Source organism: Rhipicephalus microplus, chromosome 2 (genome assembly GCF_043290135.1).
Source record: "Rhipicephalus microplus isolate Deutch F79 chromosome 2, USDA_Rmic, whole genome shotgun sequence".
NCBI classification, from domain to species: domain Eukaryota; kingdom Metazoa; phylum Arthropoda; class Arachnida; order Ixodida; family Ixodidae; genus Rhipicephalus; species Rhipicephalus microplus.
The window spans coordinates 121,319,726-121,346,126 of NC_134701.1; the positions used below are offsets into that span (position 1 = coordinate 121,319,726).

The window sequence follows — 26,401 nt, forward strand, 5'->3', positions numbered from 1 at the left end:
TGTATGCAGACGACTGTGCTAACTGTAGAATCATCTCTAAAACATAAAATCAGAACGCGTTAAGTATTGTTTTTTTTCGTCATTTTGTAAAAGGAGTGAAACATGGTGAACTTAAAAAAATGTATATAGTCACGACTGTTTCAAATAAGAAGTGGCCTCTGCACTTTACATATGTCAATGACGCCATAGATCTAATAGGTTTTATCCAGTTTTAATACATTTGTACTAGTCTCACAGCAAATTTAGCATTGCACACCTACGTCGAAACAATCTGCAACAAGTACGAAAACTTTGGTGTCTCTGTAACTAGACAAAAGATTACTGACAGACAGTGCAGAAGTCTTTGGTCAGACCGAGTAATATGCGTTGGTTGTGCGTCGCCTCACCACAAGGATGACACAACTATGTTATCATGTTCTAAAGAAAGCAATACTGCTTATATTCCGTCGTTATGGCCAGCGTTTCTCGCCTACTTTGCATGCGCATGTTTTGTGAATGCAGCCCTTCTCGAACGTCGGCAAGTTTCAATCATATCATCCCTCATAAATAACTTAATTCACACTGCACTTTGAGTGTTCTAGCACCCATATCCCTCGTCACATCTTCTGCAAAACGTAGCCTATGATTTGATTCAACAAATATCGTGCCCGTTAATCAATTCAAAGCTGTTTTCATTTTCATATCTTGTTTTCTTGTTTTGTGTAAAACGAACGTACTTGATATGACTTTGATAGGTATCTGCGCAAACTTGGTGCTTAACAGCTGAAAAAAAAAACATAAAGATGTACTTGATTACATTCTATCTTTTCGAGGTTCTGAACATTTCTATTTGAGCGTGCATAGTCTCGTAAACTGGCACAGCAGTATTTGTAAATAAACACCACTAATCCATGCTGCTCTCACGGTAACGGCTCCACGTTTTTGGGTAAAGAGGTTCTTTTTATTTCAAAATCGAAGGAACGAATTTCAATCACCATGCACCCCCCCCCCCTCACCGCGCCGCGCGTTCACCGACCCGATGAACCTCATGCCTTGGACGCGCTGCCGCCGAAAAAAGCAGTGTGGCACCACCGGCAACTTAAGTATCGGCGCACAGGTCTAGTTCCCGCTGGGTAAGCGTGTGTTTGGTCAGGCAGGCTTTTAATTCTATGAATAAAATGGTTATGAGGCATCTTATGTTCGAGGATGTATTTTTGCTTTAAACTTCGGATTTTGCGTGCGGAAATTGAACCCATGCTTCTGAATTTCATGATGGCACTGACTATGGGTTAAAATAGCCACAGATGGTGCCTGTGATATATCGGTCTTAGTTGAAGTAAATTAAACAAGTCGAGAATTGATGGAGTTTGCCTTAGTAGTGCCCTTGTCTGTTCCTTTCCAGAAGTTCGCAGTTAAATGAAACACTTCGCAGTCTACCATCTCGCTGGGCAAACAAAAAAGAACTCATATTTATTGTATGGAGGAATGTTTTATAATGTAGCGGTGCGCGGGCAGGGGCGTCTGGAATCAATTGGGACAAATAAACTGTCTTTTGATATTGTTAGGCAAGCGACCAGGATCGCCTTTGATCTTCCACTTACTGCACTGCTTGTTTGATCATTAATAGATTTTTAGAGACATGTTGCCCATATTTGCCTTCATTAAGTATTTAGCCATAAATAAGGGTTGGAATGTTACATATTTATTTCCAGCACCACGTTTGCCTTTGCGGATTCGACCAGAAGTTCATGTTGTTTTTGATTACTTCATAAGCAAGGCACTGGGATTCATTGAAAAGAAAGTTGCACGATACGTGGCCATTTTGACGGCTTCGGTATGTATGACGTTTGCTCCTGTTATTTTTTTCAAGCGCTGGACGAATATGATGTGCTTTGTGATGTGCTGTTCACCCAACACAAAGTATCAGAAATATGTAATCCCTCTGAATTCAGAATATAATTTAAACATATTGCTTTTCTCTTTATATATGTGTGCCTAAATATAGAGGATCATTTTTTCAATGAGTAAAGGTGCGTGGTAAAGTAATATACATAAAATAAAGGAACTCATCAATCGGAAGAGCGTGGCGCTGCATGTAAAATAGGATTGTTAAGGCGTTTCGTTTCTCAATCATGCAAGCGCATGAATATAAAGTTGAACTGCATATTGGCTGTCAGTATTATCTATATGACATGGCTGAATCTTAGAACTTGCTTCTTGATTTCTGTGCCTACAAGAAATCGAGAAATAAACATACTTTGGCATACGGATACACTCTCTTTCAATGCAAATAAGTATTATTCGGAAAGTGAATCCTGAAACAGCATGCTCTCCAATTTTTTGTTCCCAAATCACAATATGATTATCAGAAACACCGTATAGTCGAAGACTCCCGAACTTCAAAGCATCTGGTGTTTTTTAACCTGTGGTTACAACGCACAGGACACAAGCATCTTCAGACTTGCAGTCACTCAAGTACAACCACGCCGTAGGGATCAAACCCGCCACCTTCGAATCAGTAGCAGAACATCCTTATCGCTGATTTACTACGGTCGATGGAGAGTCTAGATGACAAGCTCCTGCTTAGCTGAGGTAATACTTGAGTGGCTTGGCTGTGAAAACAAAGTATGAGCGAGTAATATACAAGAAACTGACTGGCATAAGTTTGGAAAAACAAACCCACATCACTCATCAGCGCACAGCCGTAGTATATAGAGTCATTTTTAATTGCAGCCTTTTTTTGAAGGCATATGGGCTGCTGTGTTAAGTAGAGGATGCATCACAATACGCTAATCAAAGGCCTACCATCTAATATTTCTTCACATTGTCGAGAATGTAAGTGAACGCCAAAAATTTGATAAAAGGACAGTTTCAAGTAGGCACAGAAAAAACGAGTAAACCGTCACGCATATATTGTCGAAGGTAGTGATTCCGTATGCTTTAGTGAACTGTCAATTTACTTGCATAAACGAGAAATCAAGGGCCTTACAAGCGTTACTGCACGTATAAACCCGTGCGTATCCTATTGAAAGGTTGCTTTGTTGCCATGGCATGCACAGATAAGATTTGTTTTCCTAATTCTTTTGCGCTGTTGCAAGCCCTTCCAGTTACTTGTCAGTGTTTATGGTTTCTTGATTTCTTTCTTGTGCTCGTGATCGCGCACCCAGCTTTTTCTAATGAATTCCTACAACTAAGTGTTCGTCCCCAGTCTCCTGAGTACATGGTGTCCCTCTGCCTCTCAGAGCATATAGAAACAATGAAAAATACTTGATAAGGCCGTTGTCCTGTTGCATTACTATTACTTGGTATTAGTTGTGTTTCAAAACGCGCTTCAACCAACACGACCACTAGTCACTGAGCATGCGTTTATTGACTAAAGTTTGCTGAGGTTTATTTGGGCATGCCGTAAGGTTGTTGCTGTAACTCTCATTCAATTTTTTTTCTTTTTTTGAAATAGGCCAATTTGCGTTATCGAAGCATTGTGCAACCAAGGGTTCAGTTGGCAATTACCGGAATCACTGTGACAAAAACGGTAAAACAAGTTTTGCAAAATATCTCCTCACTAATTAGTTAAGCGGCCGGTACAGGTATCATTTCAAGTAGATTCTCTTAATTTATAAAGTAAAGAAAAATACGATATATGAACGAAGTGTAGGTCACTCATCCAATAGAATGCTTTTCTCCGTATTAGTTGCTGTGCGTATGTTTATATACGCAAGAAACTTGATGAAATTCGGGAAGAGCCAGTGGTGCCATTGAAGCCACGCTCTAACTTCATTATTGGTATTTTAAAACAAAAGTGTCTTATGCCGGCGTACAAGCACGGCTCCACTGACGTATTTCCTTCATAAATATGGCGTTGTAAATTATATAGTAACTGAATGTAAAGAGAAAAAAGAAAACAAAGATGATGTCGCGTGGCGTCACACCAGTGACTTTTTGACTCAGCGCGCCGAGCTGACTACTATGCCACTTGAGGTATGTTGTCAAAAACTCTAACGCAAAGCCATTCATGACACCGTACTCCGTTTGGTGGTTCTCAGACCTTCAAAACTTTAGCGTGTTTTCGTATTACTAGCAAGATGGCGTGACGGGCTTCCGTTGGGCGCGCAATAAATGTCGTCGCCTGCATAGAACGTGGTCTTTTCCGCGCGCACGCTTATAAGTCTCGTAATTCAAGAGAGGACGAAATGCACTTTGCTCGCTGCCGCGGCCACGTTAACAAAATGAGTGTGCTGCTCACAGACGACGAAGTAAGAATGTCCTGTCACTTGTGTGCTTGTCTTGTCGTTCGGAGAAACAAAGCGTCTATTTTGTTAGGACAGTGCGCTTTTAGTGTCGAGCAGCCACAGTAATTAGTAAGTGCTAGTTCTGCGTTTGATAATTTCGTGCGCGCTTCCTGATAAAGGTATGCGCTTCAAGTTTCGAGCTGATTGCCGTTCATCACGTGGCCTTGTAATTTGCTGCTGCTGCTGCACCAATGCACAATAAGTGTTGGTGCAGCTTTCGTGTTATACTGAATCCTGGATAGGGCGATCAGCCATGTTTCTTTCATAGTGTTTCAGCCTGGTAAACGCAAGTAAAACAAGTTGTATTTTTTTCAGCAGCATGCATCATTTTGAAATTTACAGCCGTCTCTTTGCCTCCGGCCAGCGAGGCATATTCACTCACTTTTCTTTGAAAAATTATCACTTCATTTTGCGTTTTTCATTCTTCCTAACTGGCTACGCTAGAACACTCCAACGAACCATGATTTTCGGCATGTGATCTGACAGAGAAGTTACAGTGATTAGTATGGCAATAAATAAAATGGGGCAGTGAAAATAATAAATATTAAGTTCGTAGAGTTTGCAGTGTCCGTTTACCAAGGTGTCAATTACGCCAATTGTGTAGTAAGCAGTTAAGGCTTTCTCTGCACAAATATACCCTTGCAATGCAGATTCAAAGAGATCTTGGATATTAGCGCTATTTTTCACTACAAGTATGACTCTGAGGCACACCGTAGCGGAAGGCTGATGCTTTTGACCCTGCACAGACATGGCACAGTACGTGGGTCTGGGTCTCTATGAAGTTGTGTCAACCAAAATGCGACCACCACGGCTCGGGTCGAACAACCAATTTTTTTGGTCCGCAGCTAAGCAGAAAGACCACTCGTCAACCATGCAGACGTTCACTTCCCGCAAACTGTGCACCCTCAAAGTGTATTGAAAGGGAAGTCTTAATTATCCTAAAATTTCTTAATACGTCATGGGCACTGGTATCTTAAGTCCACCTCAAATGAAGATTGAGATGAACAAAACGTCAATGTTGTTACAGAATTTAACATGAGACGCATCTATTTACGGACGTATTTACACTGATGTGCACAGCACAGAGCAAAAACAACACGCACACAGGACAGGCCAGTCCTCTTCATCGTCTTGTGTAGGCAAGATATCTGATCACTAACTTGTTCGCTTAGTAGCAATAATATTGCTTACTGTGAGAATAACATTCACACTTCCCCCTTCCTCATGAGTATTTGAGTTAACGCGAGAAGCTCAACGGCATCAGTACTCATTCTGAAAAGGGAAGTCATAATACAGCCGAAAACTTATTGTACAACGTCAAGTCCAGGAACAGCTTTAATAGCCATCTGCAGAACTCTTAGGTTTCCTACAAAAGAATCACGTATTTCGTGATCTATTCTTGGTGATTGCACATCAGCAATATGAAGTCAACTTTCGCTTTACGTCACGGCTCAAACCAATAGCTTTTTGCGGTAATTGGACAAATCCACTAGAAAGCCATAGGAGGAGGACTCAATATAACATTGCTGTTTTTACTAATTAACGCAGCATTCAAGTGAATATTCATGCAGACGCAGCTGCCTTACTTGCCCACAATAGCATCTGGAGCGCCACCCTTCCCACAATGAAATCTGACGTAGAAAATAATTCTTGTGCCAACACACCATGAACCACTCGACCTGCGAAATTCTACATTTCCAAAAGTATGTGACAGCAATTTGTGAACTTTTATCTTCAATGATATGTCGAATTCATCATAACATACTTATAAGCTGTTTGTTTGCCTCGCGTGTATTGCAGTGTTCTCCAATATGTTTTCACGGTGTATGAAAATCAATTAGAGCCTATTGTGGGGCTCTGTGGGTGTAGCGAAACAATTGCACACCGTCTCTTCAAATGCTTCCGCTTTCGCAACCGAATAGCAACTATCTTGAGCGCGCAAGGCCAGCCAGGTAACCACCATTATATAGAAAAACAAACTTCTTACGCAATAACCAACACGGAATTCACTTGAGGTGCTATCATAGCATCACTGCTTTTTTTTTAATCGAGACTCAACGACACGCTGGGACAGCTGATTTGCTGCACCGATGTGTTGATTTTAGACAGTCCTACTGCGATATCTTCGTGGAGTCGCTTCAGTATCGTTTTACAGTGAAAGCTCTTATGAGATCAAAACTCGGGTCACGTGCTGCGCCGTATTTGTCGGCCGCCACCGCCACCGGTATCCGGGACCACTACCAAAAAAATAAGAAAAAAATTAGTTCCAAAGACAAAGTGGGGCTCAAACCTGGGTCCGCTGAGTACCAGCCCGGTATTCTGCCACTGAGCCATGCCAGTGTTCAGGTCTTCTTCGCAAACTTGCTTTAGGCAGGCTTAATCTTGGGAAAGGAATCACAGTATTCTGAATATTTCAAAGCAGCAAAAGAACAACCAGGCATCACACAAGGGGAATAGCGTAATGAGCGGGTCGTCCACTTTGCTACTTATTACAAAAGCTTGTTTTTGTTCAGCTAAAAACTGTGGCGCATACCCACTTCAGGCGCGATTCCTCACCGGCCTCAGCCACTGCATGAACAACTGGCACAAAATTTCTTGCAAATGTTTAGCGGATACTACGCTTCTAAAAAATGATGAAGTATGACATAGTGAGCTCCGGCCTGCTACTCATGAATTGTTATCATTAATGCCATGGTGGGTACTCTGCAAGTGTGCTAGTAGCAGTTAACCAATGAGTGTACAGAAAAGGCTCTGAAAGGCCACTCCTCTATAGCTTTCGCCATGACTGTGCGGCGCCTTACGAGCAGGCTTGGCGTTTTTCTATAACCTATTTCATTTTTGGGGGGTGAAGCTCCTTATGGCGTGGCTTGTGCGTCCCCCCTTGTAGCTGTGCGTAACCGTTGGTGGCACATACCAGAGATCAGGTATATGCCACCAACGATCGCAACTATGATCGCGATGAAAGATGTGATATGGCAGTACTTGAAGTGCTCACTAGGTGAACGGACGGACGGACGTACGGATGGATGGACGCGCGGATGGGTGAACGGACGCACAGCCGGAAGTACGGACGGATTGACGGCCGGACCCATGGATGAACGCAGGGGTGGACGCACGGATGGACGCACAGACGGATGGAAGTAAGAACGAATGGACGGACTGACGGACGCTTCGTCCCCCTTATCATCACTCACTCCGTGGATATGCTATATTTTTGTCACCCTCTTTTTTTTCCCAAGTATACGGCAGCCAAATGGGCATTTTTTCCATGTTGAATTCATTTTGTTTTATGAATGTGCCTCTCTCTCGCTAAGATCCCAGTGACCATTTTGATTTAAATGTTGAGAAAAAATAGTTCAGGAAATTCTTGAGGTATTTCAACACCCTGACAGAATGACAACGCCCCGCCACGGTGCTTCACTGGCTAATGTACTCGGCTATGTCGAGTACATTAGCCAGTAGACCCGCATGTCGCGGAATGAAATCCCGGTTGCGGCAGCTGCATTTTTGATGGAGGTGAAAATAGTATAGGTCCATCTGCTGAGATTTGAGTACAGGTCGAAAACCCCCAGGTGGTCAAAATTTCCGCATCTTTCCACTACGGAGTCTCTCATAATGATAAATAGTTGTCTTCGGACGTTAAACTCCACATATGAATAAAATACATAAGGACCACGGCACAGATGTGGATTTAAGAAACTATAAGCAAGCCGCATTTTGATGGGTCCTCTAATCCTTTATTATGGTTGAAATTTTATCCACCGTACTATCACATCTTTATGAAAATGCAGTGAACAGTAAGTTTGATTGCGCGATTACAAAATACTGATTCTAATAGAGCGTTGCGACAAAGCTGCTGCTGCTGCTTCATTTTCAAAATGTTATTTTTTTTGCATTTCAGCGGCATAACTTCAATCGCTTCCCTTACATGACACTGTCTGAATCTTATGAAGGATTTATAAAGAGCTGAACGATTCTTTTATTCCTGCCGATTTAAAAAAAATATTGCGTTCGGTGGTATGAAATTCATTGAAAATATCTTGAACCATCCTGTGAATTTGTCACTTTGAAGCGACTGAACAGTTGAAAAGCTACATAGGTTTCGTATTTCATATAGCATTGTCACCTCGACAAGTGCAAATGTACAACCGGCCGTATAAACACATATAATATATTTATTTCAGCTAGAAGAGGAGCCCTATATGGTTCATGTTCCTGGATATGAGGCTACACGCAATATTCTTCATGTAGAAACTCGAGCCAAGTTCAACGAGCATGTAAAGAAGCAAACGTATTTTGAGAAGACCGATATTGTTTTTCTTGTAACAGGGTAGGCTTGCAAAACTTTTATTCCGGAGCTTGGCAGTGCCTATTTTGTAAGCGAAGTTGTGTCATCATTCCACGTTAGTTATTGTAGGAATTTTAATAAAAGAACCTTTTGAGTTTAGCTAGTGGTGTACGAACTTTGGCCAGAAGAGAGGCTCGACGTTTTAGGTGTTTATTGCGAGATGGTGAATACATGTCCGGAATGCGCAAGTGGTTAAATTACGCTTTCGTCATACACAGATATGAGACTGTAGAAGTAACCAGGTGTAGCATTCAGTGCTCACTTCTCGTTGTGATTTCACTGTACTATGCTTGTCAGGTTAGTGCCCATAGAATATATTTGAAGAGCGAACCTACAAAGCAAATCAACCCTTCTTCACCCCGTAAGAAAAAACGGGCCGCAGGCCATTTGTGCCAAGTCGAACAACTGAATTACATAAACGCTGCAGCCTGTATTAGTTACAAAACCTAAATATCTCCACTATATGATGCCACACCTAGCTGCGCGATGTTAAGGGTCTGCGTAACATGCTCTGAAGTCAGCTGCGTGTAGTTCAGGAACCGAATATGATGACGTCACGCCAAGTTACGCGAAGTAAAGAAATCCTGTAAACTTGACATCCCTGTCTCGCCGTGGTGGTCTAGTGGCTATAGGTACTCGGCTGCTGAGCTGCAGGTCGCGGTATCGAATCCCGGCTATAGCGGGATTCCCCTTCCCCCCCCCGGTTGGTCGAAATTTCTGGAGCCCTCCACTACGGCATCTCTCGTAATTATATGGTGATTTCGGGACGTTAAGCCCCACACATTAATCATCAATCAACTTGACATCCCCCTTAGTTGCGTGACATCAAGGAATTCTGTAAAGTTATGTCATTCATAGCCACGTGTTACGGTTCCGCGTACCTGGAAATGGACGTTATGCGAAGCTTGCTGAGAGAATGAGGCCGTATGGTAATTTTTTATTGAGCTACACGTCATAAAAGAACGCTAAATATATGTACAAATGCTGCACGCACACACATATGTTGAAGAGTTGCAGATGTTTGAAAATCCAGTTGTTTGCACTTGCGCAACGATGCGATCTGGAACATGCGTATTAGCAACACCAGAAGTTTATAGAAGCGCTGATGCAAGCGAGGATGCTGACCCTGGGCACTCCTACATAAAATATACTTCAGCGCATGACAACTAACCACAATTGACGTTAACCCGACGTGGCGGCTGTTTCAAAGGAGTTGGTTGATATATGGGGTTTAACGTCTGAAAACCACCATACGATTACGAGAGACTTCTTAGGGAGCGCTCCGGAAATTTCGACCTCTTGGGGTTCTTTAACGTGCCTACATAGTTTTTGCCTCTATTGGAAATTCAGCCGCTGTGCCGGAATTCGAATCCCACGACCTGCGGGTGAGCAGCCGAGTACCTTATACACAAGACCATCGTGGCGGGGCGTTTCAAAAGAGTTGATATATAATGTTTATTAAATTGCGTGGGCAGCACTGTAACCACTATTGACGTGTCACGAAGATTGTAGCGCCTATTTGAAAAACACCTGCCGTTGCTCTGTGGTAAAAGCCTTCATTGCCACGCATAATGCTTGGGTTCAATTCCAGCTGGGACCCTGACATTTATTCCTTGCACTCGTTGGCTCGAAACCATCGATGTCGGGTATTTGGTAACGTCACTTTAGTGGTCAAGCACCTGTGGCATGTACCCGCATACCAGCGGCACATACCGGCCCATGGGTATGTGCCTCTGTATAGCGGGAAGTGTTTGACGACTTACGTGACGGGATTGGGATATTAATTATGTCTTAACAAGTGCGTCATATTTGTCAAACCACCTCACCCTTCCATGCTAATTTTGGTTCACGCCAAGTTGAGGGGGTGACCATGAGAGCACCGAAACCTAAGCGGCTAGATAGATAGATAGATAGATAGATAGATAGATAGATAGATAGATAGATAGATAGATAGATAGATAGATAGATAGATAGATAGATAGATAGATAGATAGATAGATAGATAGATAGATAGATAGATACGCTCAAAGTCGCCGAAATTCGTTAATAAATGCTTCTAATTTAAAATAAAGTCGAGACCGCATGACTGGCCTCCTGGAAGCCCATCCGCAGTGGTCGAGTGGCTAAGGTACTCGGCTGCTGACCCACAGGTCGCGGAATCGAATCCCGGTTGCGGCGGCTGCATTCTCGATGGAGGTGGAAATGTTGTAGGCCAATGTGCTCAGATTTGGGTGCACGTTAAAAAGCGTAGGTGGTCTAAATTTTCAGAGCCCTCCACTACGGCGTTTCTCATAGTCATATGGTGGTTCTGGGACGTTAATCTCCATATCAAATAAATCTGGCCTCCAGGAAGCAAATGTAATGCAAAGTCATGTCTGAGAAATCATGTAAACAGTAGTCACAAGTGGCAACTTGTCATGTGACCACTTGTGGCATGACCAAAAACACGTAGACCAACTAAATATATAACCAGGACACTGGACACGTGTTCACCAGAAAAGTATTTTGCCGTCACGGCTAGTCACGCAGCATATTTCCCCTAAGTGTGCAGCTTTACTGGTAACCTGACTCTAGCAGTTTTTTTTTTTGCTGTGGTTAGTGTTGTCGGAAGCATTCAATATCGAAAGAAAAAGGTCTGATTGTGCAAGTGACAGATCTACTATTCAGTATTTCCGAGAAATGCACTTTCTTTTGCGTGTTACCTTGACCATGCCACTTACGTAATAAGTTGTCTGTTCACGCATACACGGAAATCGTCTTTCTTTCCAGTACGAGTCCGAGAGTGCAAGTAAATAGTTGTTAGCTGCCGTTTTATTGTTTTTTTTTTTGCTCCTTCAGTTTTCACAAAATGGGTTTACTGCCACAGTTCGGTACACCTAGAAATTTACACACCAACCCACCAAAAAAAGCAGAATTTCAATTGAAAAATATGGACTCGAACGAATAGAAGGTTCGGCATGACCAGAGGAGAACGTTTCACAACCTTTGTTGATGAATAGAGTCACTGCTATCAAATGAGGTTAAAACTGCCCAGTCATCGAAACCAGTAGCAGCCCGTTTGTGAATGAGCAGTATTGGCCAGGAAAGAAATAATCCACATAATAAAACGGTGGTGCGCGAAAAACAATTTGAATTGGCTTAGTTTGGCTATGCAATGTATTGTTAGTGAAGGCTTGTTTCACTTGGTTGTGCCTGTTTACTCACATATTTCAAGCACATCTTACTAAGCGAAAGATATGGCTACTCATACATGCCGTACTGCGAACACTCAGCACCGTCGTTTTCATAGTTTCTGAAGCCTTTCTCAAACTTCAACACGATGCGTGCTCCTTGTACTTAAAGATTGTCCCTATCACTTTTCTGCATGCTTGTCGCAATGCTTAGCTCGCCGAAGTTACAGTTCCTCACTCGTTTCATCCTAACACTTCGCGTAGTGTTTCACATAAATCCTCTTTAAGTCATTTCCAAGCCGAGGGACATCCGCAGCTAGCCGCTTTCACCGCAGCGATCGCACAAACATATTCGGCACAGTTCAACCTGCGCTTTAGATCTCTGGTTCCATCGAGCAACCATGGCACAATGGCTGAATATAAGCACTCATCTGGTGACACGGTGCAGCAAAGTCACGTGGTTAATCACGGGGACACAGCTGAAGGAACAGGTTTGTCATTGGCAGCAGGTGGCGCTAGCACGCGATATGCGTTCTTCGCTTCAAGGCGAACACTCCAGGGATTATTCGCTTGAAGACTAAGCGTAGATACACCGTGAAACTCGTTAATCTAGGCCACTAAGGGTTTCGATTAAAAAACGATGAAATACCTACTCGCTCATTTTTCCGAAATACTTCACAGGCGTTTTGGACGTGGCAACGTGCTTGGTGCTTCCATCACACAATAGCAACCGTATGCGCGAGACGGCCTTCAGCAGGGTGGTATTTTGGGACACCTATAGAGTCGAATTCTGGTTGTCCTGAACACAAATTAACCCACCGAATAGAATGCATATAAACGGCGCTCAAATCATCATTTGCTAGTTATGCGTAGTGTTTTTCATCACGCTGTTCATTAGGCAGGCTGCCTTCCTAAAACCTAATATTGAGCCTAACTGTACATGTAGTGTTGAAAAGAGGCAGTCCCGATTGGTGTGTTATCTACAAAGCCTGCAGCGTCACATTGACCTCAGGGGGCAAGAGTGCAGCCAGCATGACTAACACGTAACACATATCTGTTCTTGAAACCCATGTGTGCGAACATACGTCCCCCTTTTTCTTCGTGTAGAATAAAACTAACAAGTTCCAAAATATGATCAATGTTAAGCAATGACAGACGCACAACATTTCCACAGACATCCACAACGGCGTTCCGCCTAGTCATAGCACAGTTTTTTAATGTAACACCCCAACAATTACTATGTCGTTACGTTCACAACAAGCGTTTAAACCTTTCAGACGCAATGTACACAATTGTGTACACCACTCGTTTTTGCTATTTGCCGCAATAAGATTCTAAGCAAGAGCAAGATATATAGTACTTTGCATTATTTGAACATCCTGCAATATATATATACATATATATATATATATATATATATATATATATATATATATATATATATATATATATATATATATATATATATATATATATATGTTTTTATTCAACTTCATCTCTCAGTGCACTGATACATATGATCACTTTCTTGAAGGCACAACCACGTTTGACGAGTCGTACGACGTGCTCTCTCCTGCAACTAATGTGAAAAGCAAAATTTTTCTTTTCTAAAAACGAACATAAAAAGGAATCTTTACTATTATCCTAGCCTGTATTTTTATCATGCTGATTCCAAAAGTAAGCACGAATGACTTCAGAGTAAAGAGATATTTACACAACCTAATCATGATTAGTCCCGATAACACACATAAATTCTACAATTATCTCATTATTCTTATTGCAATAAAATACTGAGTGTCTTGAAGTAACGTTACAGTGATTTGACACACTTACAGACAGTTTTTATAGGCCGCGTCTGAAAGGGTATGATGTATTGGTGCAAGTGTATAATGTCTTCCGGCACAGGACCAACTTCTTCCTCTTTCGCATTACCCACTTCTGCTTCCTGTTCGTTCTAGTTTGGCACATACTTGATGGTTTGAAATATGAGTGTATTACTTAGTCACGGACAGAAAGACAGAGAAAACGCCGTGTCTAAGAAGTGCGCTTTTATTTCAAATCATCATGTATCACCAACTCGCCCAATCAACCATATTGGCACATACGCTGCGTAATGTCCCCCCTTCTCGTATAAGAAGCGCGCCGACTCTATCATGCATTGTCTCGGCAGCTAAAATATTTCAGGTTTCCTAATGTGACAACGACATGTTTTGATGGGATGCCATGTTTACCACGTGTCAGTTTTTCTCCGATAGTACATTGTCTAGAAGTAATCAAAAATTACCACTCGGAATCGAAGCTTACCCTACGCTAAGCTTCATTACCTCATTTGTGTTAAATGTGCGAAAGTGGTGTAAGTGAATGGTATATCTGGCCAGTGAAGGAAATAAACGTGACATACAGTGAGAGTAAAATCGCACAAAAGATCTTGTCATAAGGCTTCTTAAGTAACGACGAATAAACCAACAAAATGTGCGAAAGAAAGGTAACAAGTTGCGAGGGAGCACTGAGGCTTAAATTGAATAGGATACAAATTGAGGCTCGTACAAGTGAGTGAGCATCGTACAAAATATATATGGCCCGTAATACCTGTAAACACACAGTATCTGAAATTGTGCGACAAGTAGCCAGGGGGGGGGGGGGTGTAATACAAGGTGTTCAAAAATGGGCACGACACCAAGTACCGCTGTGACCCTTGCTTTTGCGCCATAATTTGATATGCATTGCTTTTTGACGTACAGCGGGACACGGCTCCAACTTAACACTTTCAATCATGTCTTTTCAGATTAAATTTGTCTGAATGGGAAGGTAGTACTTTACAACATTGGGTCGGAGGTAAGTAACTTTACATCTTTTAAGCGAATTTCCTATTCAGGCTGAATGAGTCAACTCTCGAACGAATTCCCACCGTGTGAGCAACGAGCTAGTTATTACGAAAGCATTATCCATATTACGCCAACTAGAGCTTATTGCCGCTGGTCAAAAGACTGCGCACCACACATTTCACTCTTCCTGTTGGTTCTGTTGTGGACCGGGGTCCACACTACGCGTCCCCGCTGATGTCAGACCCGGTGTCTTGTGGTGGCGTAGCTGGACTTTGGGTGAAAGAAAGGGGCACTGACAAGTTGGGGAAACAAAAAACAAACAAGTTTACGTCACTATTTACAACTAATTACCGCATAGACGTTAGGAGTTCTGTAAACCACGAGCGTGAAGTATACGCTATCAAAACCTTAGTTCAGAGCAACGTCAGCACTTTGTAGGGTCGTTTTAAGCCCTGTCGGGCTCGTCCTCTTTTATTTGAGCACCAATCACACACAAAACACCGCCCTGCAAGGCATCATTCAATAACAAATGGTCGCCGAACAGGGGTCGTATCTCCTGACGCAATGCTCCTCTGTTTAGACTTTCAGTTAAGGGAAAGGAAATGGTTTCCTTCCCGGAACGAGGTGGCGGTTGGGTTAGTGCTGCTGTCTTTCCCTAGAACGGCAGCCAAGAAGTGGAGACTATTCGATTTGACACGACCTGCGTGGTCGGTATGCTTCGCCATCTCGCCAAACAAGCCAATAGAAGGAAATGACCGTAGGTATATTGGCTAACAGACAGTCGGAAGCTGCCACAATCTAATCCCTTTGTTGCTTCCCACCGCTTGAGGCTTTAATCGAGAGAAGGGCACTAGGACTTCCAGACGTGGAAACGCCACTCGGCTCTGCTTCTCATGGCCAGCGTGGCGCCTTCAGACGAGGGTCACAACAGTATCCTCCTCACCAGAGGAGTCACGGAGGGCAACAGTCACCGCTGCTGCTCGAAGGGACGACGAAAGTGTCTGTAGTTGAATACCAGGAACTTGCATTTGCTTGTCGTATTGTTTGTGTAATTGCCGAAAACATTGACAGCGTCTCTAAAGCTCGGTCACATGCACAAGCAAGCACTCGTACTACTCCGAACAAACCAACTTTAATCGCCTACTTTAAACGAAAAGCTCACACTCAAAACTTTCAGGAATAACTTATGCTGAGAAACCAAACGTGCAACCTTCGACGTTCACATAATAGGTTGCAAGAAAAAAATTTTGATACATCAAAAGCACATTTGAACAGCTTATAAAGAGTGGCTGAGTGCGTCAGCAATTCCATTTCATTTGCCCTTCTTATACCTAATGTGAAAATTATATTTCTGAAGAATCAAGCCTCAGCTCACTATGCGACTGTTCTTCGATGTCACGGTTTGCAGCCACCTGGTCTGAGGCTGCAAACCGACAATGGTCTGTCTCTACTTAAATTTGGCACTTCTGAGATAAAGCTGCAACTGATGAATGGCCTACACAATGCATGACCACTCTCTTTCGAAGCGCATTACGCTATCTCTCGAGAGCCCAATTTCTTGCTCAAATAGAGCGCAGCTTTACTAGCACGGTACTAAGTCCATAGCACGGTACATAGCACGGTACTTAGTCCTCCATCGCTTTCGTCACACTGAACCACATATTCTCGGTCGCAAACTGGTGCTCTCCAACCTGACGTTTATCAGTACTGCACTTTCGCTTGAGAAGGTAGCCTGCTTTTTTTCTCCAGACAGAAGCTCCGAATATCCAGAACATGTCTACCTTAACTACCTCGTAGTTGTTCGCATCCTGCTCACTAAGTCGCGCAACAGCATCATCTGCCTCGCTGGGCAGAACTGTGAGTAGCTTTTGACACCATGTGTATAGCTCAAATGACAGTTTCTCGCATTTTTGGTCAAACATCACAAAGTACAAGTCAATAATCCCTGATTCTGTACATGGCTGCATGTACCTGGACATCCAGAACTCTGTCTTCAAGTTGAAATAAGGTACCACTTGCTGGGGACTACTGCCCGTCATATTCTTCAAGTTCTCATTTGCGGATCTCGCGTGCCAGTCTTTCTATTTCACGCTTACCATCTAAGCGGCGTTTCTCTCTCTAGGACTGCTGTATTTTTGCCCCACGCTCACGTTACATGCGATATTTTTCGCTCTGAGTCCCGCCTTTTTGTTTCACGCTCAAATTTTATGCGATGTTTTTCTCTCTCCTATTCCAGTATTTTTGTTTCACGCTCTCGTTCCAAGCGATGTTCCTCTCTTTCACACTCACCCCTCTCTTCCTGCTCTTTCTTTCTTTGATTTATGAGGTCACATGCTTCACAAAGCTCCTCATTATCAGCCCCCAAAATATTATTTACTGTTGTGATTATGCGTTAATGTTCCAAACCCTTCGAATCGATCCCCAATTTCTCACACAACAGCAGCAATCCTGGCTTCTGCAGCTCCCGTAAGTCCATGATCGTACTGAGTGCTCGCTACTTTCACAAAATAAACTTCTCGAAACGGCGAAATTGAGTCTTTCGGCAAAGTTAACTACCTTCTCTAAAATTTATTCCTGTTTCAGAACCTGATTCACTCAAAGGAAAAGCCAAGCACTCACCCATACGTGATTCAAGTCTCGAGACAGCTGCTTCCCGTGGGCCGACTGTTGTTGTAGCTTGTAGCCTCGAATCCCAGCGCTGTTCAACACTTGTTCGGGACCGGGTTCTACCCGACGCGTTCTCGCTGACGTGGGTTGCCGAGACGCCAAGGTTACGTTAGACCCGGTCTCTTGTGGTGGCGTGGCGGAATTTCGGGTAGAGAAAGCGAACGCTGGCAAGTTGGGGAAATGAAAAACAAACGATTTATCGCACTATTTACAACTAATTAAAGCATAGATGTTAAGAGTTCTGTAAACCACGAGTGTGGTGAATAAACCATCAAAACCATGGCTCAGAGCAATGTGGAGCGCTTTGCAGCGTCGTTTAAAAAATGCGCCACTGACCAGTTTTGACAATATTGAGCTCAGCTGACAAGCGCAATACGTAGATGAGGCGTTCATGATCACGTTTGCCAAAATTTGCAACACTACGCGCCGAGGAAACGGGTCGAATTTCGAGATGAACGCTGCTGCGCCTTCCTTATGCGGATAGGCACCTAGATCATAGGGAAATTTAGAATAGTGCACCGCGAGCCCTTGCGGTGTGGTAGATGCCACTGCGCACGCGTCGTAACGCGAGTCGCCCTCCGCGTTCACAGTCCGCATGCAGAAAATTTGAAAGAGCGTGCGGCGATCATGGCCAGCGAGGCCCGCAAAGTGCTGTCAGTAGCTTCTGTGCATTTGGGATTGTGGTCTGGGCAAAAGTCTCTAGAATTTTCTCTAGGAGGAGCAAACGCTATTCTAAAACTCTTACCGCGCCTGCTATGCCTGCAACGCCTACAGCCCCTGCATACGTTATTCTGAAACTCCCTATTGAGGGCATGACGTGCGTGTATGAATGGCCCTACGTACACGGTAATGCAGAGACGTTGATCTTCTACGTAGACGACTATGCCCTGACGTTGCCAACAGTGGCACGTGTTTTCTTCGACCTCGTAATAAAAGAAATAATTTACGCTCACGTAATAAAACACATGCCACAAAGGCGTACTCAAGTACCACACAGGTTACTAAATGCCACACAGGCCGAACTGCAAGAGCGTCTATCAGTCACGTCGATGTCTTCTTTCACTGTCCACCACATGGCACGTGCATTTCTAACATTCAGCCATCCTGCAACCGATTTAACGTCCTCGTTAAGGCTGTCCCGGAAACGTTTTTCACTGATATTTTATGAAACTATACGGCCATTCTATTCAACTGCTTACTAAATGCCACATTATAGAAACGAGATGAAGAAGGAACGTAACCAAAATAAGACAGAAATACGCCTAGCATGAAGCTTTTCAAGGCAGCCATAAATTCGCTCGTTCTTAGCGGGAAAACTTTCAAGTAAATGTCGTTTCCGGCCATCCTGACTGGCTTGACTTTGAGGTAAGTCACAACACGCACGGTGCCAGTGTTCTTTAGCCTACGCTTCACCTTCGATGTTTAGTGTGGCTCGAGCTTCGACTTTTGGCCCGTCTGAGGTAATTCTTTCTTCGAAATCGCTCCGGCGTTTGGTAGGTTTTCTGTGAACTCCTCGGCGTCGCCTGGTTCTCTTGACTTTGGCTCGTTATGTTCCTGCGACTTGGCACGGCGATGTTCTTTCTGCTTTCTTTCTGTCGGCTCAGTGGCACTTTTCCCGATTCTTCAAGTTGCTTGTCTTCCGTTTTCTCGCCTTGGCTAAGCATGTCTTTCGGTGTTTGGTGATCGTCAATCTCGCTGTCCACCTGCTGATACTTATGTGTCACCTTTTATGTGGGAGGTAATTCTTCATCATCTTCCTTTTTCTTTTTTTCTTCGCCGACGTATCCCGCTGTTTCTTTCTCCATTCCGGGTTTTTCATTCACATTCACCACCTCGCTGTCTCTTCTCGCAGCACCATGGTTGGAAGTTCATCTGCGTTTCCCTGCTTACAGCTTCGGCTGTGTCCTTGTCTTCCGGCTTTCTTTCGCCTCCCGCAGACGTCTTGGTCTCTGGTTCGTCACATTTCTTTGTTTTTGGTGTTCTCGTGGTTTCTTTTACTCTCTCCGCCACGCTGTCGTTTCTCGCAAAACCGCGTTTGGAGTGCATCTGCTTTTTTTCCACGATCTTCGGCTTCGTACTTGTTCTATGATTTCCCTTCGCCCTCAGCTTCGACTTCGCCCTTGTCCTTTGTCCTTGTTCATGCGTTGGTCTATTGCTCCAGCAGACATCTTGGGCTTCAAACCTTTGCCCTACTTCGTTGTCAGTGTTTTACAATCTACGGAGTTCTCGGCGTGTGATGGGGCTTGTTTGAAAAGTGGGTCTACGTGTCTTGTGCGGACCGCAACTGGCACAACTGCTGGTTTCTGTAGACACTGAGCGTCCCCTGCCTTCGCCAAGGTGCTTCCGATTGAGTGTAGTTGATGTCCTGTCGTGTAAACTCCAGAGCTATGGTGAAAAAATAGGATATAAACGTACCTCAAAATCCTCCCACGATGTGATTCGGAAGCTCTTCGAAAGGTACCAGTCGTTGGCAACTCCAACTAGTCGTCCTTGGCATTTTTTAGCGTGTACGTTGCTGGCCACCCATGAATGTTAGACGTTCGTGAAATATTTTTAATCCACTCCCGCACTAGTGGAGCCTCCACGAAGCCATAGAAGGGACTGATGATGCAGCTCAAGTCGGGAATCGCCTGGATTGTTGGCACTAGTTGAGGTTGCGCCTCGCCGGCCAAAACAGTCGTTCCAGCAGGGTCGATATCAGCCTGTCCTTTTCTTGAGGGCTTGCAGTAATTCACGAGCCATGATGGTGTCTGCGTTGTTAGAGTCCACGTCTCCGCCACCAGTCAGGCTGACTCGATCGTCGGTGCGTTCCATTCCAGAGTTAGGTTTACCAGTTCAGTGCAGTTTTAAAACTCACATTCACCCAATATTTGGCGACTGGACTTCCATCCCACTTCGGAAGTGTTGTCTTCGACTTCATAATAAAATAAATATTTCACTTTCACGTAATAAAACACATGCCACAAAGACTTACTCATATTCACACAGGCTACTTATGCCACAGAGGCCAAACTGCACGAGCGTCTCTTCCACACTGCGCGAGCGTCTCTGTCCACAACATGGCATGTGGATTTGTAACACACGTGACATAGCGAAAATTATTTAACACAACATGCGTAGTTGATGTATTTGTTGCTTGAAGAGAATAATAAATATGTAGATAATAACAGGACGCAATAAAGACTGTGGGCATTCTTCTTTTCTTTTTTTTCACGAATAGCAAGGAGATGCAGGGCTAAAGTGCTGGAGTTTCGTCTGTGTTCGTGTTCCCGCGATTCTGCGGTTAGCGAATTCACCAGACGACAGCCGTGGAAAGCTCCTGCGCGTTAGCGCACTCATTATGCTCATCTATTCTAACGCGTCTAAGCCAGCATTTCCAAACCATCCCACAGAACCAGGCAGTAGACCTCAAATTAACGCTGGTCAAAAACAGAAAAACAAAGAGCGCTGCTCGCGTGCACGGTGGTTGGGCTTGTTCGGGTACGTGATGCGCACGGGACCTCGACATCGGATGCCGGAGAGAGTAGGGAAGAGATTGGGCTAGCCAAGGCCACACGGAGGAGTGGCAAGGGTTTCGAGCTCGCCTCCTCTCGTCCTCATTTCATGGTGCTTCAAAAAAACCTTTTTTTTCAGCTCGTACTCAACCGATTTAAAATTATTTTTGTGGCAAAATGTTTTTCATTGGATACCCAACAAGATTCACTTAAAAAAAACAGTGCCAATAACGAGGGACAAGAGAAAGAAGGAGACAAACAGCGGCACTGATTTACAACAAGATTTGTTTGCCAGAACCGCACAATATATACTTGAACAGTATCTAACAAAAAAAGAGAAAAATAGAAAACAAACAAAACAGAATCCACCTAACAGCCACGTAGTCATTTCTACAACGCACCATGAACAACACGTGTGCTAACGTGCCGAAGGAAATCTATTTCTTTTAGTGATAGCGCAATCGAAGGCCTGCTGACACATGCACTGCTCAGCCTTTCCGTGCTATCACTAAAAGAAATAGATTTCCTTCGGCACGTTAGCACACGTGTTGTTCATGGTGCGTTGTAGAGATGACTACGTGGTTGTTAGGTGGATTCTGTTTTGTTTGTTTTGTATTTTTCTCTTTTTTGTTAGATACTGTTCAAATATATATTGTGCGGTTCTGGCAAATAAATCTTGTTGCAAGTCAGTGCCGCTGTCTGTCTCCTTCTTTCTCTTGTCCCTCGTTATTGGCGCTGTTTTTTTAAGTGAATCATGTCGTACCAACTCGCCCAAGCAACCACGTTAGACACCCAACAACTTCGACGGTCCAACTAAAATTTGGTATAGGGCCTGGTGAGTGGCCTTTTAGGCCCTGCCAGGCTGCTCCTCCTTGACTGAAGCACCAATCACACACAAAACACCGCCCTCCAGGGCATCGGTCAATAACACACGGTCGCCCAATCGGGGCCGCATCTCCTGACACAATGCTCCTTTGGCCCGATTTTCACTGAGGAGAGAGAAAATTGGTTCCTTCCCGGAACAAGGTGGTGGTTGGGTTAGTGCTGCTGTTTTTTCGTGGAAGAGCAGCCAAGGAGCAGGGACGTTTCTCGCTTGGACACCACCTGCACGGCCAGTTTGCTTCGCAATATCGCCGAGCAAGCCATCAGGAGGACATTCCCGTAGAAATATTGGCCTGCGAACCGTGCGGGGGAGAGGGGAGTGGTTCCTAAAATTGTAAAAGAAAACAAGTTTGAACCCCGCAACTGTCGGCAGCTAAGTGCGACACCTCCGCAGTGGTTCTCAGGGGAAGGGAAAATGTGGGTAATAGACTTGAGCGAAGAGAGGAAACAGAAAGGAGAGAGCGAGTCAAGAGACCGAAAAAGAAGGGGGAGACGCACAGATCGTCTATCAAAATCACGGGGTGCAAATTCTCTAAATTTTTTCATGCAGTCCACTTCCGTCAACAAAGTTCAGCAGTTCTGAAAGGGCATGCTTGATATGCGTGCGGCCACTGTTCGCGAACAAGATGTGCTCAGTTGTTGTCCGAGGCCGGCCGAGAGATCCGTAAGTTGTGAGTATCACTATTCTGCTGGCGTCGCCCACCGGGCAATGAAGTAAAAGGTGGTCCAGAGTCTCCAGGTCGCCGCAATCTGAGCAGTATGGACTGCCACGCCCGGAGTGACGATGTTTTCGTTCGGCGATGTAGTTGTCTCTGGTGAGAAGATGGGGAAGGAAACAGTGGTCTCGTCTTGGTAATCTCTTGAGAGGGAGCCGCCGCGGCGGCTTTCCAGCTGCTACGCGAGGGTGGGGATGATGCTCGCGCAGGTAGCAGGTGGTGAGGAGACGGTCGGTATGCGCGAAGCACACGCACTTCGTGACGCCAGTGGTGGGTTTATGCACATCTCTCGCGGCACGGTCGGCCACTTCGTTGTTGGGTATTCCGATATGTGAAGGCACCCAGTGAAACGAAAGGTCGTAGCCCATTTGCTTCACAGCGTGTAGCTTCCGGGCAACTCTCTGCGCAAGGAGGCTGTCGTCTTCCTCACGCGAGATCGCGGCCAAGGCCACCCAGGAGTCGCAAATGATGGCTGCGGCACTGATGGGTGTCCGCTTGCTCAGGAAATTGGCTGCCAAACTTATAACGGCATGTTCCACCACAGTGGAGGAGGCGAGGGAGGAAAGGCAGCACTTGAGAGCAGTGGGAAGTTGCCGCATTCAAATTCCTTTGTTGCTTCCCACCGCTTGAGGCTCCCTTCGAGAAGAGCACTGGGACTTTTGGACGTGGATACGCCACTCGGCTTTGCTTCTCGTGGCGAGCATGGCACCTTCTAACGAGGGTAACAACAGTCCCGAAATCTTGTGGAGCCACCACCAGCGGTTACAGGTTGAACCGCGCCTATTGGGGATCGCTTCCTGCTTCGTCTGCTGGCTATGTATTGTTTTCCTGTACGCGTACTTTAGGCAGCTCCTCAAAGCATGGTTTACTCCGTTCTATTAGCGAAACTTTATGTGTTCGACGTATGCCTGAACTGATTTACGAATGCCTAACAGGATTTACAGAAGGATTTGACCTAGCTAGGCCATATATTTACTGTGATAATGCATTTCTCGTTTCTTGCTTTATCAGGTTTACATCCACTAGGATTGCCAGTAATGCTCGCCGCAGACCGTTATTGAGTGTTTGAGAAACTTCGCTATTCAGCAAAATTGTTTTGCTAATATTCCATGCTGGACGTGAACAGTCACGCTTGTTAAAGTGCCTACGCGACCAAAGCGATAGGGTTGTAAATTTCATGCATGATGTATGAGACGGCGTGTGCCAAGGATAATGTCTTCCTTAAGGGCCAACGACTGTTCACACCCGTATCAGTTTTCAGCGTGAATCTCCCGCACGCCGCTTTTTTGTGTGTTCGGGCACACGTTCACAAAAATATACAGTTTAGTTTGAACAAGCAGACTACTGCCTTCGTCGACCTCACGACGACACGACAACTGGTGAAATTGCTGCTTCTTCCATGTTGTGAACGTTCATTGCTTTATGCGCTCTGTTTTATGAAGAACGATGCATAACCAACGCGCCCAAACCTACATTATTTTAAACCGCTGCTTTCAGCGAATGCAGCTATGCTAACAAAGGGTCACTTTTTCGATGTGTGGCAACAGCAGAAAGTGAAGTGCACTTTCGACATGATGGTAGTGGCGGTTGCCTAATTAGTAGCACAACGCATATTAGTTGCGGAGCAGTTCTTTGACTAGCCTGTGTAACACTGTTCGTCCGTGTCTCCACCCCAACGCACCGCACTGTGCTCTTTTCACCGCAGATGATAAAGCAATACCAAGTAGGTGACACCATCCTTCGCTGTGCGCAGTGACATCATCCTCTTCCTCGCCTGGCGTGCGCTCACCACCTGTCACCTCTCTGTCACTTCACTCTCTCCCCCACTTGCAACTTTCGAGTGTACTTTGAGTGAACACTCTTTCGGCTCGTTTATCTGCTCTGGAGAGGACACCAAAAAGTGAAACTCCCTAGCCCACCAAAACACACACTGAAGCAATTTAACCTAACGGGGCCGTCGCTGGTGTTTCGAGAGCTAGTAAAGCTGATAACATTTCTGAATGGCGACGTCGCGCCTGCAACATCGAGAAGGCTCGAGCAAGGAAAACTGAATGCAAGCTTCAGCAGTGGAAACTAACGAGACCGATGAGGTGTGAGTCAAGCATGCCGATTGCGTTCGAGAAAGGAGATGGAGCATGGGTAATATCGACGAGACGCGAGCCAAGGTAGCCGAGTGTAAGCGCCGAGAGGGGAGTGTAGGAGAGGGGACTGAAGGGTAGCAGTCGCGCATGCGCAGTAATGGCTGTCACAATGTGCACCTGATTGAGCTGGACTCTAAGCTGTTTCGCATCTGAAAATGATTTTCGTCTTCGTCGTCAAGCATTCGACATACCGCAGTCACGAGTTGTTGCTATATTAGGTAAAAGCAGCAGAAATACAGCCGGAGCAAGCAGAAATTTTGTTATCTATTTGATTGTCTAGCCTTATGTAGAATGATCAATTTCATATGAAAGTTTAAGCTTGAAAGATTAGCAGAACATAGCTCAATTTTTTAGTATACCCTAGCAAATGACTTACGACGTAATACTATAAAAAACCCCAGGAATACCATCGAACCGCAGAAAGTACATATTTGTATGACATTGTAGCCGCAATGTCATGCAAATCTATCCGCAGCCTTCACTTTTCGCTCATTCATGTAGGATCTGCGTATCTTGGAGCAGTTTGCACACAATGGAAAGTGGGGCTATCTGAAGAACGAGTCGGCAGTTTTTATGGCGTCTACGTCTTTGCACATGAGATTGCACACAGGTGAGTGAGCATTAAAGATTCTGTGATTTCTTGTGTGGAAATGCAAGGTGCCTAAATTTTTAGGCACTACTGAAATGTTAAGTATACTTTGTGACACTCGATATTTTGCAGAATAATACTAGTAGAGTAAGTATTGTATAAAGCGGAATGCCTCGAGTGATCCAACCCCTGAAAAAGAAGTTCTTATCACAATAAGACCCTAATGCCTGAATGAATTTTGAAGTGCTAGCCATAGAGTTTCTTACAAAAGTACTAAAGAGAAATGTGGCGGAACCGTCTATGCGAACTTTTTATAGAAGGGGTTTTGTTGGAGTGGTGGGATTGATGGTAGGTTTCTTCCGAGACTGCTGAATTGACAGCTAATTAAACAGTAGCCATATTAAGTCCCATGCCGATTCTCACGTGGCCGACAAAATAGAAAGCTTCGAGAAGACGGCATCGTAGACAAATACGATGCAGGCTACTTTGCTGTCCCAACATGATGGCGGCACAGCTAATCGCTTAAATAAATTTGATCTCGCCGAAATGGTCATCTACGCAAAACCAGAGTCTTCTACACACAATCAATGTGAGTAACGTTTATTTCTTTATATTTCAACGCGAAATAGTCTGAGAAATACAACAGCTACGCCTGTTTATCTAGGCTTTTTCTTCTAGACGCGCGGTGGCACCTGCTCGTGTCGAAGCCGTTCAGACGTGTTGCATTTTTGTAACACCATCCGCTCGGCACTGTCTTCTGAGCTGTATGCGTTGTTTACGATGCGGTCTAAAAATTGGAACACAGCCGGTATATTTGTCCGCAAGTCTTGTGTTGGGTGGTGTTGGGCGATTCTTCGGCTCAAAATCGAATACTACTGTGTATAGAAAGCTTCTTTAACACAAAATGTTAATAAACGGACCTTATTGACGCGCATATAACCTAAAATAAATGTCCACTCACAACCACACGGCGAAAGAAACAAACAGGCTCCAGAAAGTAGTAGAGAGAATGCGCTTGGTCGTTTGCCTGTGATGCTTAGCGGCCGTTGGTTACTTCTTACTCATCGTTAAACTGTTTATCGACGCAGAAGTTTTCAGCGTTAAATAAAACACGTTCTGGTGCAATTCGAAGAAAATAAATTTCTCATTACGTGCTCTTTTAGTAGCGAAAAATTCGGCAGATCACACGTACCTGGCAATCGACGTTATGAGAAGCATGCGGAAGGAAGTTGACCATGTTGCAATTTTATTGAGTGACACGTCATAAAGTGACGCTAATATATGTACAAATGTTGCACGCA

The 26,401-nt window shown here is 44.4% G+C and overlaps 1 protein-coding gene across 2 annotated transcripts in view; it reads left to right on the top strand.

Annotated features, from left to right (window-relative positions):
* The window catches only part of LOC119170765 (venom metalloproteinase BumaMPs1), a 189,199-nt gene that overhangs the window by 71,020 nt on the left and 91,778 nt on the right, over positions 1-26,401 (top strand). For both annotated transcript variants that reach the window (XM_037422025.2, XM_075886732.1), the window contains exons 6-10: positions 1,692-1,813; positions 3,437-3,511; positions 8,453-8,598; positions 14,572-14,621; positions 25,013-25,121. In XM_037422025.2, coding sequence (XP_037277922.2) covers positions 1,692-1,813; positions 3,437-3,511; positions 8,453-8,598; positions 14,572-14,621; positions 25,013-25,121 — 502 coding nt within the window. The remainder of the gene's footprint in view (positions 1-1,691; positions 1,814-3,436; positions 3,512-8,452; positions 8,599-14,571; positions 14,622-25,012; positions 25,122-26,401) is intronic.